The sequence below is a fragment of the Lontra canadensis genome, unplaced genomic scaffold (assembly GCF_010015895.1).
Source record: "Lontra canadensis isolate GAN:19392208 unplaced genomic scaffold, GSC_riverotter_1.0 scaffold23, whole genome shotgun sequence".
Classification (NCBI taxonomy): domain Eukaryota; kingdom Metazoa; phylum Chordata; class Mammalia; order Carnivora; family Mustelidae; genus Lontra; species Lontra canadensis.
The window spans coordinates 12,577,164-12,592,954 of NW_022631017.1; the positions used below are offsets into that span (position 1 = coordinate 12,577,164).

The window sequence follows — 15,791 nt, forward strand, 5'->3', positions numbered from 1 at the left end:
TTATTTATGTATTTATCTCTTAAGTATGCAACTGGTTTTTTGTAGAAAATGAAAAACATGCACAAATGCATTTAAAAAGCTCTCATAATCTCTCCACATTCTTAATGTATTAGGTTATTATTTCGTAGACTTTTTTTCTAAGAGTATCTGTAAATAGACACATTTTTAAAAAAAGGAACCATGGTATACATACTAGTGTGGTATGCTGTGAAAATCTTTCATATCAAATACAGATCAGCATTATCTTTTTAAATGGTTGCATAGATTTCTAGCACCTGAAAAATACTATACTTAATTTAACCTATTCCTTATCATTGAACACTTGGATTTTTTTTAAAACACAACTTGTCAGACTATTCCCCAGTAGCTATTATGATCCCATATTCACAAATGAGGAAACTGGCAACAGAAGGAATTAATTTATTTGCCCAGAATCGATGAATTTATAAGAAGGAGAGCCACGATTTTAATTGAGAGCTCTTGAACTTCACTTCTGTTCTTTCTCCTGTATGATGTTACTGCTTACCAGTATGTGTGCCATCCCAAATGTAAATTTAGCTGTCCTTTATTGGGATATAGTGTGTAGATGGTTACTGGTTTTTAAATTTTTGTTTGTTTTTGTTTAAATGTTTGTGTATATGCACAACCAACATTTGCAATTTTCTAAATAGGGTCCTATAGTAGATTTTCAATGATGTATCTCACGGTTATATTTGGACTATCAGAATCGGTTACTAGAAACTAATAGTAAATATTTGAAATGGCACTATGATCCCTTCGTGATGTCTCTCAGGAAGCTGTTGAAATCAAGATGCATACTTATATTTCCCCAGAAATATTTTATAGAAAATGACTGAACCGTGAGCTAATGTTAATAAGGTATTATTTATTGATTACCCTCTGCATACAAGGTTTAACAAGAGAAATTTCCATGAATTATTTTATAAAAATCCTCATAACAATCCTGTGACAAAAATACTAATCTTATTCCTATTTAATAGATGAAACCAGAGCTTGAGGAGACTGACTATTTTGACCAAGGAGATCATGGCAGACCTAGGCTTAATCTATCCGAGTTTGAAGTCATGTTCTTGAAATCATAGAATAACAGTATACCTCCATTAAACTACATTTATGTAATGCATTTTGAACAATTTAGCATTTAATACATAGGCTTTTTGTGTGTGTGTGTGTTTTTGTGTGTGTGTAGCTTATTAGCAGATATAAGGAATTTTGCTAAAAATTGGGAACAGTGGGTTGTTTCATCCTTGGAAAACTTGCCAGAAGCTCTAACCGATAAGAAGATACCTATTGTGCGAAGATTTGTATCGTCCCTGAAACGACAAACATCTTTCTTACACCTTGCTCAGGTATGCTGGTATTTGGTCACCAAATTTAAAAAAATGAATTATCTGATAGCAGAGTAAGAAATTTTCAGAGATTGGAGATCAAGTAGGCAACAGTTAAATGCAATATGAGATACCAGAGTTTATGCTAGAACAGAAGAAGGACATTAGTGGAAAAATGGATGGAAATTTGAATTACTACCAGTGTTGTAGCAGTGTTAATTTCCTGATTTGGGCAATAAACAATGCTTAGGTAAGAGGATAATATTAGGAGAAGCTGAATAGGGAGTATATGGAAATATTCCGCACTATCTTTGCAGCTTTTTTATAAATTTAATATTATTTCAGAATAAAAAGTAAAAAAGACACGAAACTTCTGAATGCAGTATAAAATGAAAAACTGTTATTTGCTACATGAATCCAGTTAATAAAAATTAAGGTTGTGGGGACTGCGCCCATGTGGTATTTGATATTGTGAAATCCACAAACAACACATGTTAAGCTATCAACTAATTTGGGTCTCTTAAATAGGGAGAAAAAAGTAATTCTTAAATTACTGTTTGTATATTGTTAAAATGTATTTCCTCTCCCCCCAGATAATTGTTTGCTTTGTCAAAGTTTCTAGTCCCCTAAATTTTAAAAGACCTGGTTGTGATAGTTCCAGATAAGAAATGTAACCCTGTGAAATCCTTATTATGTAACCATGGATTAAAAAATTCATTTTCTAGGGGCACCTGGGTGGCTCAGTGGATTAAAGCCTCTGCCTTTGGTTAAGGTCATGATCCCAGGGTCCTGGGATCGAGCCCTGCACTGGGCTCTCTGCTCAGCAGGGAGCCTGCTTCCTCCTCTCTCTCTGCCTGCCTCTCTGCCTACTTGTGATCTCTGTCTGTCAAATAAATAAATAAAATCTTCTAAAAAAATAATTTCCTAGTTTCAAAAATAGTTTTCAAAGCTTTAACAGAGATGATCATGAGTCTCAGCTATTGTTTTTAGTTTTAAAATAAGAAAACATTCCTGATACTCTTTTCTCAAGGAACTATTTCTCCAGTAGCCAAAACTTTCCTTTAGATAGACCACCGATAATATGATTTAGTGTCTTTATACTTTCTTCACGCAGATTGCCAGACCAGCTCTCTTTGACCAGCATGTCGTGAATTCCATGGTATCTGATATTGAAAAGGTTGATTTGAATAGTATTGGATCACAGGCCCTTCTCACCATTTCTGGCAGCACAGACACTGAATCTGATATCTACACGGAATGTAAGTTTTCCCTCTGTTTAGAGCTGGGTCTCCCAGCTTTGGTTCCATTGACATATTGGGCTGGATAACTCTTTGATGGAAGTGGGAGTGGGAATCCCCTTAGACCAAAAAATAACTGAGAAAAATTGGTTTTTAGAAAGTTTTTTAATTAAAAGAAATTGTCCTCTACTTGAAAACAATTGTAGGTACAGATTGTGGAAAACCTGGAAAATATAGAAAATATTAAAAGGAAAATAAAAGCCACTCATAATCTCATTGCCAAGAAATAACCTGGAAATAGTGGAAATGTTTTTGAGTGCTGTGAGTTTTCTTCCAGATTGTTTGTTTGTTTACATTTATTTAAGATTTTATTTATTTATTTTTCAGAGACAGAGAATAAGCACAAGCAGGGGGAGCGGCAGGCAGAGGGAGAAGCAGACTCCACACTGAGCAGGGAGACTGATGTGGGACTTGATCCCAGAACTCTGGGATCATGACTTGAGCCAAAGGCAGATGCTTAGCCCACTGGGCAACCCAGGCATCCTGGTTTTCTTTCAGTTCTACGTTACATGCATACACACTTCCCTGTGTTTTACACTCTTAGCCTCATATGGTATATGACGCATATCAAAATGATATTTCAACATAATACTGTTTTTCAAAGCAGAAATTCCCTGCCCAGTTTTGGACAATCCGACAAAATTTACAAGGGCAATATGTGTGACTAGACAACTAGGCTCTGTCTCCCAGGGATAGCAAACCACTCCTTCCCCACTGTCTTTCTCTGAAAAGGCATGTGCACCCTCCAATAGGCTGTTGTACAAATGATCGACTGCTCTCTGGGGTGGTCCAACTTCAGCTTTGTTTTCTGTTTCCTAGCAAAGATTATATTACCCTTGGGGATTCAGTAAGCCTCAAACTCTTTAATAAATGATAGTCCTAAATGGCCCCTTTAACTTTTACAAGATAAAAGATTCTTCATGTAAGTGGCTCAGTTTTACAGTGAAAAATTTAATTTTCACTAAAAGTAAAGGATAGGTCAGAAAGCAGGAGATCAACTAGTTTAGCTTAGCTCATTCATCAGTTTTCAATGAATCTGTTGCATTTAATGAAATCTTCGGATTCAGAATCAATAATCAGCTATAAATGACAACTTATTCTTCCCTAGTATATACATACTTATATAATACACAAGCTTTTATTCCAATTTGTACCAAGAGACCTAAAATTATTATTCAAATTTTGAAGAGTAAATAGCTAAGGATGTTTTTGTTACTTACTCTCAGGATATGAAATAATTCTTTTAACATATTTAATTTCATCTGTCTTTTCCTTTTATGCTATAGAATTCTTAATGATTTCTAGCTTCAGGTTTTCTCTTGGGTTCAAAATAGAATAATATTGTGGTTTTTTTTTTTTTTTTTAATATGGTAGATGACTCTATCACAGTGTTCCAAGAACTGAAAGATCTTCTTAAGAAGAATGCCACTGTGGAGGCTTTTATTGAATGGTTGGATACTGTAGTAGAGCAGAGAGTTATTAAGGTATGTTTCAATTGATTCACAAAACAGAATTTTTAGTAGTAAATGCTAACCTGGCTGTAATTTCTTGCATGATGGGGGAGGGGTGATTGTGTGTAAAAATGCTTTGAATCACATTTGAAGACTTGCAAATAAGGTGACTCAAATATCAAAATTAGGTACAGGCCAGATTTGAGAGTGTCAGGCATAGATTCAGTTCTATTTACCATTTCTTGACAAAGGACTACAAGGCATTATGCCTTCTCTGTCAGTCCATAAAATTAACAGCGGAGTAACATCAATAGTGAAAGACAAACACTGGGAAGATTTGGCCCTTTTCGAAAAAGTAAATTTTCATAAATGCTGACAGAAAGTGTGGTTTGAAGTGTTTCCATTTTTTAATTCTGGGAGCGCAGTATTTTGTGTTTTCTATGTTTTTTCAACTCTTTCTGAGAACGTGCAAGTCATCCATCATGAAACAAGGCAGTAAGAGCAAATAGATCCATCACTAGTTGGTGTTAGCCATGTCCTGTCAAGGAAACTAGTTGTAGAGTAGGGACTTTTTTTTTTTTTTCTCTCCTGGAAGAAAACAGATTATCATTCAGGAGCAGCGAAGTTAGAGTTAATCATTTACAGAAATATATAACCCTCTTTGACACTTCACCTTCTGTTCTTTTTTGAAGTTCTGTCAAAGGAAAATGAGACAAAATATTTTTTATTCACAAAAATACCTTGTGAATTATTTTATTTTGTTGTCCAATTCTGTTAGGTAACAAAACCATACGGAATAAAGATCTATTAGCCTTAAAAATGACAACAAAGGCAGACAAACATTAAAATCCCTGGACAGGTCATTATATCTGATAAAATAAATTGCATGTCATGCCATCTGTCCATTTGTCAGACAGCTTCTCAACCTCTTGATTTTACGTAGGACGCATATAGTAACGAGATGGCGGATTTTACAGTTTCGTTTTGTTCCTTTACTTGTAGACCAGCAAACAAAATGGAAGATCGTTAAAGAAGAGGGCTCAAGACTTCCTGCTTAAGTGGAGCTTTTTTGGTGCTCGAGTAATGCATAACCTCACCTTGAACAATGCATCCAGTTTTGGTATCTCATGTCCTTTATAAAGCTCTTCCTCCCTGAACACATCATTCACTCTCCAGTCATAGTTCCTGTTGGTTTTTAAACATGGGGCACTGTCACTTCTCAGATCTGATTATTGAGCCAATAGACAATGGTAGTAACGACCCTGGCTTGTGGAGTCAGACCACAAGCAGTTAAATCCTAACACTGCTTCTCTCTGGCTTGGTTTTAACCCAAGCTGCCTCTGCTCACTGTAAAGGGGATGAATATTTATAGCAGCATTACCAACAAGAGCCCAACTATGGAAAGAGGCTGAATGTCTATTGACTGATGCATGGATGGAGAAGACGTGGTCTGTATACAATGGAATATTGCTCAGCCATAAAAAAGAATGAAATTTTGCCATTTGCTACAATGTGGATGGAGCTAGAGTGTATTATGCTGAGTGAAATGTCAGTCAGAGAAAGACAGATATCATGATTTCACTCATGTGTGGAATTTAAGAACTAAAACAGGTGAACATAGGGGAAAGAAGAAAAACAGAGAGAGTGAAGCAAACCATAAGAGACTCTTAACTATGGAGTGTTCTTAACTATAAAGCAACTGAGGGTTGCTGGGGGGAGTGAGGTGGGTGAGGATGGGCTATACGGGGGATGGGTACTATGGAGGGCACCATGTGTTGAATATTAGGTGTTATATGTAAGTGATGAATCACTGAATTCTACTCTGAAAACCAATATTACACTGTATCCTAACTAACTAGATTTTAAATAAGTACTTGAAGCCCTTAAAAAAAGGGAGGATGAATATTCCTCTTACTGGGCTGTATGGGCATTTTAGTGAGATGATATTCATGAAAAAAGCAGAGTCTAGTACCCGTTGAACACTTAATGAATAGCAGCTATTATCATTACATCCCATCAGTACCTTTTTGTTGTTAAACAAGCAAGTAAACAATAATTAGTACATTATTTTCCAAAGACACTATTCATTGCAGTATGGCAAATTTTTCATCTTTTCCAGGAACCCCATAGGTGCACTCCAAGAATCAAAGAGCAGCTGAGAAGACATGCTCTCATATGTTTCTGAAACATCTTTCCTGATCAATTTGACTTATGAAACAAATTGAGTCAAGTTAGCTTTTTCAAAAACTGAAAATCTTCGTTTTCCTAAAATTTCTGGGACTCTGAGTTTTGCAGCCATAATGCTAGCTCGTGGGCAGCACTTCTGCATTGAGTAGTTGCTTTTCGAGAAATCTTCATATTATAAATAGGTTATAATTAACTAGGTTGTTTTTATTTAATTCTCAGTGGAATTAGATAAAATCAGTTAACTTGCACTGAGGGATGAACAAAATGTCTTGAGCCTTTTATTTGAAATCTCTTGCTTATATGTAAGGTTCCTTAAAATATACAACATTGAAGCGTGACTTTATGATGAAACCAGCCTTTTGCTGGGAAGCCTGTGGAATAGTTCAAAGAAGTTTAAGGTTTTCCAGGACAACTTCCAAATGAAAATGACTCTTTTGCTTTTGTCCAAACGAAGGAGAACTTTGTTTCAGGCTAGAAAGACATCTTACTTGGTACTTTTTTTCAGACCCTAGTGGTCATTGTCTAATTATTTAGTACAAAGTAAACAGAAATAGAGCAGAGTAGAGCTCATTCTCCCCAGGCTAAAGCTTATCACACTCCAGTGTGTGCCCTCTTAAAGCATAAAGCATGTCTCACTTTCATCCGTATTTTCCTTTGATGTAATTAGTGGCCAAAGAGCTGGCAGGACAGTACACACAGTAAGCTGGGCAGGCAGTACACAGAAAGATTAGAGACTCAAGTTAAGCATGTTGGTCTTAGCAGGTCATTTAAAGTCCAACAAGTATTTGTTGATTTCAGTTGCTCCTTGTAAAGTGTTGTGAGATGGTCACAAAGATAACTCGACCTCTCTCTCTCTTTCCTTCTCCTTCTCTCCCTCTTTTCATCTGACATTGCCCTCTTCCCATTCCCATCCACAAACAAGGTTCTTTCCATTTGATCCGAATGCTTCTTGATGAATACATTCTCCTTGCCATGGAGACCCAGTTCAATAATGACAAAGAGCAGGAGTTACAGAATTTACTGGACAAGTATATGAAGAATTCAGGTAATTTAAAAGTATATCTTGCTTTGCATGTTTCTTTCTTTAAACCTAAATTCAAGAGTTTATAAGTACATGTGTTGTGGGTCTGTAAACACCTCAGAGGTTTCTTTTCCCAAGCATGTCACAAGTAACACAGGATGGTAACACTAATTGAAACACTATTTTTTTCTCTCCACTATTTACACATAGAGTAGTCAGGGATTTTACTGGAAGTTCTGGAGGATAGTAAATGGATGTTCTTGTGAGAATTTAAATGAAGGTGGTGAGGTGATTATAATAAAAAATAACCGTAATTTGAGACAACACCTGTGGTATACCACCTTATAAATGGCATAGATATAAGTTCTATAGGAATTTGGAGAAGGAAGAGAACATGTCTATTTGGGATGTGATGACTTGCACTTTGAAGACTGTCCACTCCAGAGTGGATTCCTTAGTGTCCCCTCAGAACACACCTCACACTCACAAAGGTACAGATTACAATGACCACAAAACCCCAGCACCACTGCCACAACCCAAGATCTGCCAGCCTTGGTTCCCATGGAAGATATCTTCTGGAGTTTCCAGATTTATGACATAACCCTAAAACCTTTTCAGTTCCCTTTTCTTGGGCTCCTTTATTAGGAATATGGGAATGATGTTAGATTTTCCATTAAAAAAATCTTTCCAGATGCAAGTAAAGCTGCCTTCACTGCTTCTCCAAGTTCATGCTTTCTGGCCAATCGGAATAAAGGGAGCACTGTTTCCAGTGACACCGTGAAGAATGAAAGCCATGTGGAAACAGCCTATCTTCCTCTGTCATCCAGCCATCCTGGAGGCTTACCCTCTGCTCTTCCCCCATTCCCTGCTGGGACTACAGACACCATGCCACTCCCAGGTACACTATGGGACACTGAAGCTTCACGCCATCTCTCATGAGGCTGTTCCTTTGTTTTCTTCAAACTTGGTAACATCCAGCCATTCCAAGGATTAAAAAAGGCTTGTCTTAACTTTTCTTAAAGCTTTATATTTTTGTGACTTTTTCAGCATTTGTCATTCACACTTTTATCAATACCATTATGAACATAGATACCACACTGTGATGTGCTCACTTAGCTATGCTGGAAATACTTAGTTATTTTCATTTAGTAGAAGAAAAAATTAGATTTGTTATATATAAAATCTTGAAGATGCTTTGAAAGTCAAAAAAATGGTCTTCATATTTATTTTTGAGTTTATGTCTCCTCCACTAAAAAGTAGATATGGCCATTTTAGGATAACCATTACAATAATTTTCCTCTTTGGTCTAGAGCTCCCTTTGTGTACATCTGAATGCTTAGTGGCTTGGCTTGAACTCATTACTAGATACTATTTTAAGTCTGTTTCTTGCCTTACATCTTTTCTGAAATTCATAGGTATAACTTCATTGGACACACAGAATTTTAAACCTGGAAGGGCTTTTTAGTTCAGGGGCCCAGTCCCACCAGTGGAAAATCAGACAGCCAGGGAGTAGGTGGCATTCATAACTCATTGTTCGTCAGTAGTGTTTGCATGATGTTTTGAATCATCTGCTTTGAAGCTGTGGTTGTTTTGACATTACTGCCTTTTCCTTTTACCCTAAAAATCAACCATTTAGCATTCAGCTTGGTTTTTAATTATGAAGAAATGTGAAGATCCCTCGACCTTCCCAAGCTTGAGCTGTAACTATCTTCGTACCCATGGAAGCACAAAGCCATGCTGGACTTTTTTCCACAGTTACTAACACTAAACGTCTTCATGTTGTGAAATATACATATATTGCAATGGTGTTATTTATTTATTTATTTATTTATTGTGATGGTATCTTTTATTTATTTTTTTTTCAGTGTTTCAAAATTCATTGTTTATGATGGTATCTTTTAAACCCAGGTTTTTAGTGTTCCCCAGTTCTGTTATTTTTAGAGAGTGGGAATGAACCAAATTGGAAAAATATATATATTAATACATCTTTTGGATAATTTTTAAAGATGTGTGCCCATTTATTTTAATATGCCACTGGTGAATGCTCTGTGAATTTGTTTCCAGGTCAAATGGAGCTTTCCCAGAGTACCAGTCATCTGATGACACCACCCATTTCTCCAGCCATGGCAAGCCGAGGAAGTGTCATTAACCAGGGGCCAATGGCGGGGAGACCTCCAAGTGTGAGCCCCGTCCTGTCAGCCACATCACACTGCTCAACATTCCCCGAGTCCATTTATTCTACCCACCCTCAAGCCAACCATGACTTTTATGGGACCAACTCTAACTATCAGACTGTGTTTAGGGCACAGCCTCACCCCCCATCAGCACTCTACCCTCATCGTCCTGAGCATGGTCGATGTATGGCCTGGAGTGAACAGCAGCTTTCTAGAGACTTCTTCAGTGGCAGCTGTGCTGGGTCTCCATATAATTCTCGACCACCTTCCAGCTATGGACCATCCTCACACAGCCAAGATACACACAGTATGCAGTTTTTAAACACAGGAAGCTTCAATTTCCTGAGCAACACAGGGGCTGCCAGCTGTCAAGGAACAACATTGCCTCCTAGTTCACCTAATGGTATTGAAATTTTTAAAGAATCTTTCTGGGTTTTGAGATGGCAAGAAGGCAAAAATCAGACATTGAGCTCCACGTCTGCTGAGCAGCATGTCATCCCATGTGAAGTTTCTAAAGCTCATGGAATCTTAGACATGTGGAGCTTATTTCTTCCACATATAAACATGTCCCTAATTCCTGTGGTTTCTTAAATTTGCCCTTCTAAATGCCACAAATGATGAAAAAGAACTATGTCAAACTATTTGAGATCTCCCTTAATAAGTCCAAGAGAAGAATGTTTTGTCCCTTGAAAATATTTCTAGTGAATAATGTTTCTTCGGGAGAATTAGCAGCAGATCTTACAACTTAGGACCCAAACAATGCCCCTGTTAATCTGATGAAACACTTAAAGTTTAGAGAGTTGGAAAGATCTGTAGACTTCCTCAGCCCCCAAAGAAGGCTCAGTGTCCCCTCTCTTAAGTGTAGGCCAGTCCTTCTTCTAGAAACCTAAATCTGTGGATAAAATTGGTATTTGACAAGTAGTGTAGTCTTTGTGAGAGGTTAGTCATGCATTCTTTGTTTATAGAAAGATCCTGTTAATTTAGAAGAGGAAAATATATGAAAGAGGTGTAGTCTTATATCTGAAAATTAACAATAGGATAACTCCTTTGTATTTTTAAAAAGAAAAAAACCAGCATAGTGAACCATATCCATATACAAGCACGGATCCAACTCTATAGTAAATGGAGATGTGAATGTAATACCATGGTATCTTTAGGGTTCTATTCTATTATCTTGTCCCTTTTTTCCTTCTTGGAATATTCTCTGTAGTAAGTGAAGAGTACATTCTTGACGTTTTCTGTTATAGGATACTATGGAAGCAACATAAACTACCCAGAGCCTCATAGACTTGGATCGATGGTGAATCAGCATGTTTCCGTCATCAGCAGTGTTCGCTCACTGCCTCCCTACAGTGACATCCACGATCCACTTAACATTTTAGATGACAGTAGTAGAAAGCAGACCAGCTCATTTTATGCAGACACATCACCTTCAGCTGCCTGTCGAACTCCAGTAGTAGGTAAATTATTTTAGTAGTTCCTGAAAACATTTTTAAAAAGCTGTGAACCTCAGGTATGTAGTTTTACTTTGGAGGGTGACTGTTGAGGTGAACCGGGCCCTCATGTTCCCACGGGTGACCTATCACTTTGGATCTGAAGTCTTATTTTTGTATTAGTAACAGTCTTCCCAGTTCCCAGTATACATGTCACTGCACAGCCTAGTGCTAAATCTGTTATTCTTTCAAAAGCTGACACCTCTTACGTTTGCAAAAAATAAATCTAATCCATCAGATGCAGTTTGAAAGAATTTAAGTTTTACAAGGGCAGGAATGATGTCTTTTTCTCACTCTCTCTTGTTCACTGTTGGACCCAAGGGCAGTGCCAAGAGGTGTCTTTGGACCCCATAATCACCAGCAGTACCCCAAAAGCCATTCCAGGTTTAAAACAGTAGTGATTTGTGATAAAGGTTACTGTCATTTTCTCAATTAAATGTAAAATGGGATTAGACAGCTCTGTAGAAAAATGTTGTTATTTGTATTGTTCTGCTACATACAGTTTAAGTAAAAATGAGCAAAACTGTGTGTTTGCCATGAAGTCCCCTAGCATCTTCTTGCAACCAGGTTGCTCTCCTTGTGAAAACTCTGTGACATACTAGATGCATCAGCAGTACCCGCCAAGTGTCTGCCACAGAGTAGGAACTCCATACATCAGTGCGTTGAAAAAAAGGGGTAAAATATATATGTGGATATATATATATATATATGGATAGATTTAGTTATAATATAAATACATATAATATATATTTATAAATATATTATATATATTTATATATATATTATATTTATAAATATATTTATATATATTTAATATATATTATATATATATAAATATATATATGGATAGATTTAGTTTCCCGTAGCACAAGTATAGTTGCATGTAAGTATCGAGGCAGAGTGTTAATGCTTATATGCAATGGTTGAAATCTTCCAGTGGAATAGATTTCAAGCTAGCATAAGTCAAGAGCATTGACACCCAACTGAAGCATAAGGGAAGATGAGATAAATTCCATCTCTCCCCTTTCAGTGTGCTTTTCCAATAACTCAATAGGAAGCACTTCTTCCTTTTCCGTGACCATCACAGATGCTCCCTGAGCAGAGTTTAGCAGCTCATCTCATGCTATCTGCAGATGGTCATTGCTTCTAGGTTACTCTAATGAAGCAGAAAATTCCACTTCAGGAAGTTTCCTCACCATGAGACTAAAACGTACTGTGTTGCTATTGTTACTATTAGTTCTGTTTACTCGTAGAGATAGTGGAAGCTTTGCTGGAACATAGCTTGGGTGTAGGATGGATTCTAAGCTTTAGTTGTCAGAGATGGCTTACAGGTAAATAGCAAAGAGGGCTTCTGAGTGAAAAGAGGGACTAGAGTAAGAGGTAAGGAGTGCAAGGGAAGTTAGGACCCACTGTCTGTTTCCTTAGTTATAAACACTGGTTTTCAGGGACAGAACAGGTAGTTAGAAAAATGAGATAAACAGCAACGAGAAGCCAGCAACCACACATGAAGGAAATGTAGTGTCAGGGAGCAAGTTGGTCAAATTCTTGAGAATCTACTACTATGTACCAAACTTCATTATAGACATGAGTTTATAGCGGTGATTGGGATGGAGTTCTTTCTATAAGAAGTTTACATTCTAGTAAGGAGAGATAAGACAGTAGATACGTAGAAAAATGCATTAAAAAGATAATGATGGATACTCTGAAGTCAGTTAAATAGGGTAAAATGACAAATAGTTATGGAGAAACTGCTTTTGGTAACATAGTTGTGAAAAGAATCCTGAAGCAGAGACATTGGAGTTGAAAGCTGAGTAATGAGGAAGCATTGACATGAAGACCTGATGGTGGAGTTCTAGGCAGAAGAAGTAATAAGTGCATAGTCTCTGGAAGGAGAATGAGGAAAATTCAGTGGGCAGAAAGAAGGCCAGTGTGTTTTGAGCATAGTGAAAGAAAACAGAGTAAAATAAATCAGCGGACAGAGACGAGTAGTGCAATTGCTGGGTCATGGGTAGACCACATACTCTTTATCCATTCATCTGTCAATGGACATCTGGGCTCTTTCCATATTTTGGTTATTGTGGACAATGCTGCTATTAACATTGGAGTGCAGGTGCCCCTTCAAATCACTATGTTTTTATCCTTTGGATAAATACCTAATAGTGCAATTGCTGGGTCATAGGGTAGCCCTATTTTTAACTTTTTGAGGAGCTTCCATTTTGTTTTCCAAAGTGACTGTACAAGCTTGCATTCCCACCAACAGTGTAAGAAAGATCCTCTTTCTCCACATCCTTGTCAACATCTGTTTTTTCCCAAGTTGTTAATTTTAGCAGTTAATTCTGATTGGTGTGAAGTGGTATCTCATTGTTGCTTTGATTTGTATTTCCCTGATGCCAAGCGATGTTAAGCATTGTTTCATGTGTCTGTTGGCTATTTGTATGTCTTTTTTGGAGGAATGTATGTTCATGTCTTCTGCCCATTTCTTTAAAAAAATTAATATTTTATTTATTTATTTGACAGAGAGAGAGAGAGAGATCACAAGTAAGCAGAGAGGTAGGCAGAGAGAGAAGGAGGAAGCAGGCTCCCTGCTGAACAGAGAGCCTGATTCGGGGCTCGATCCCAGGACCCTGAGACCATGACCTGATCTGAAGGCAGAGGCTTTAACCCACTGAGCCACCCAGGCGCCCCTTTCTGCCCATTTCTTGACTGGATTATCTGGATGTTGAGTTTGATAAGTTATTTATAGATTTTGGATATTAGCCCTTCATCTGATAAGACATTTACAAATATCTTCTCCCATTCTATAGATTGTCTTTTAGTTTTGTGGACTGTTTCCTTTGCTCTTGAAAAGTTTTTCATCTTGATAAAGTCCCAATAGTTCGTTTTTGCTTTTGTTTCCCTTGTCTTTGGAGACATGTCTAGCAATAAGTTACTGCTTCCAAGGTCACAGAGGTTGCTGCCTCTGTTCTCTGGGATTTTGATGGATTCCTTTCTCACATTAGGTCTTTCATCAATTTTGAGTCTGTTTTTGTGTATGGTGTGAGAAATCGGTGAAGATGGTGGTTTGAACAATAGAAGAAGTGTGGATGGAAAGAGGAGGTAGATTTGGGATCTATTTGGGTGATAAGGTTGTCTCAATTTAAGTTTGAAATTGAGTTTCCTTTGTGAACTGTGCAGAAGAAAAAAACAATTTCTGGGAAAATAGCATAGATATGTGTGATCAATGCAAAAATAAATACAGATTCTTAGAGTGAATGGCACTTGCAAAGAAACAATATCAAAAATTTTTTGTAGTCAATATTCAATTGCTGATTATATTTTTCCTTACAGCATCCAGCTTGCAAACACCAATTCCTTCCTCCTCATCTCAGTGTATGTATGGAACTTCCAATCAGTATCCAGCTCAAGAGACCCTGGATTCCCATGGAAGGAATGGTAGAGAAATGGTGTCTTCTTTACCACCCATCAATACTGTGTTCATGGGAACAGCAGCCGGAGGCACTTAAAACCAACAATGTTGGGTGGGGAATGAAACCAAAAATCTCTACTGCTCAAATATTATTCACTCAGATTGCCATCATGGTAAAGAAAATGGAATATACAGTGACAGGACATTGTTTTTCAAGTCACTGATACAAAATTATGGAGAACTCCTTAATGAGTGGAGATATTTGCAGACTTTGCCTTGCACACAAATGGTTTAAAATGTGATCTCATTATTAATTATAGTTTCAAACATTATCATTGGAACCAGTGGAGCTTTGAAGATGCAAACATTTCAGCTATGAAGATTTAATATTTTGCTTCCTAATTTATTGAAAATCTATGTGCTCTTTCATCTTTGGTCTATAAAGGGAATATATTTAATGCCTTAAAATAAATTTAATTTATTAGGGTCTCAGAATCACTGTTTACTATCCCTTATTTGACCAAAAGTCAAATGTGTATGTTCTACCTCCTATGGAAATGTTTACAGGGTCAAGACTTAATTAAGTTCATTCTAGACCAAAGTTGCTTGACTTTCAATCCTGGGCATGAGAGTAATGATTTCTGTTACATAGCAATATGTTAATTCTATGTAACTGACTGGAGATTATAAATGCTTTCCCTCTTTATTTAAGAGAGATAAGAAGAAATGAAAGAAATAAAGTATGAAAATATTTTTAAAGGCTTGATCTCTCTCAGAGCTGTTACTGTTTCTGAAGAATGCTTGGGATTTGCTGGCAAAGCTCCTTTGGCTATTAAATTTAAGACTACAGCTGGTTGGTCAAAACATCAGAATTCAAGAATATTTACAAATCATATCCATGCATATAAATATAAGGAAATTGTGGCAGATAGACTATTTGAACTTCTACAGATTTGGAAGCAGTCTTTCATCAAGTACTTGGCTTAGAAACTGGGAGTGAATGAGTGTTCAGGGATCATTTGAATACAAAGGGAAATTCAGAAGTGAGGAATTCATTCCATATGAGTTAATAGAATTTGATACACCATCTATCTAGCTTTATTTCTTTTTCTTTATTATATGTCTCAGCTGAGAAGTCTGTTGTAAGATCATGGCCTGTAATGGCAAACCTCCGTTAACTTCACAACCTTTTCCTATACTCTCACGACAGGCCTTAGATTATTTGTGTCAGGGACTGTGTTATACTGTGATCTCTGGATACATTTTTAAAGGATTTGTAAGCCCCAAATACCCATTATACATCATGATGTAATTTGGTGAAGACAAACTGTGGAATTGTTTTTAGCAAGCAATAAACAATGAATTGTGGACTTGCCGGAGTGTTGCTGCCCTTTGCTCAGTAGTGTGCTTAG

At 37.0% G+C, this 15,791-nt stretch overlaps 1 protein-coding gene across 1 annotated transcript in view; it reads left to right on the forward strand.

Moving 5' to 3' along the window:
* The window catches only part of RFX6 (regulatory factor X6), a 57,590-nt gene extending 43,114 nt beyond the window's left edge, over positions 1 to 14,476 (forward strand). Inside the window, exons 11-19 of the mRNA XM_032862551.1 lie at positions 1,211 to 1,370; positions 2,464 to 2,608; positions 4,022 to 4,131; positions 5,101 to 5,218; positions 7,208 to 7,330; positions 7,998 to 8,204; positions 9,371 to 9,883; positions 10,728 to 10,940; positions 14,301 to 14,476. Coding sequence (XP_032718442.1) covers positions 1,211 to 1,370; positions 2,464 to 2,608; positions 4,022 to 4,131; positions 5,101 to 5,218; positions 7,208 to 7,330; positions 7,998 to 8,204; positions 9,371 to 9,883; positions 10,728 to 10,940; positions 14,301 to 14,476 — 1,765 coding nt within the window. The remainder of the gene's footprint in view (positions 1 to 1,210; positions 1,371 to 2,463; positions 2,609 to 4,021; positions 4,132 to 5,100; positions 5,219 to 7,207; positions 7,331 to 7,997; positions 8,205 to 9,370; positions 9,884 to 10,727; positions 10,941 to 14,300) is intronic.
* Positions 14,477 to 15,791: the final 1,315 nt, after the last annotated feature.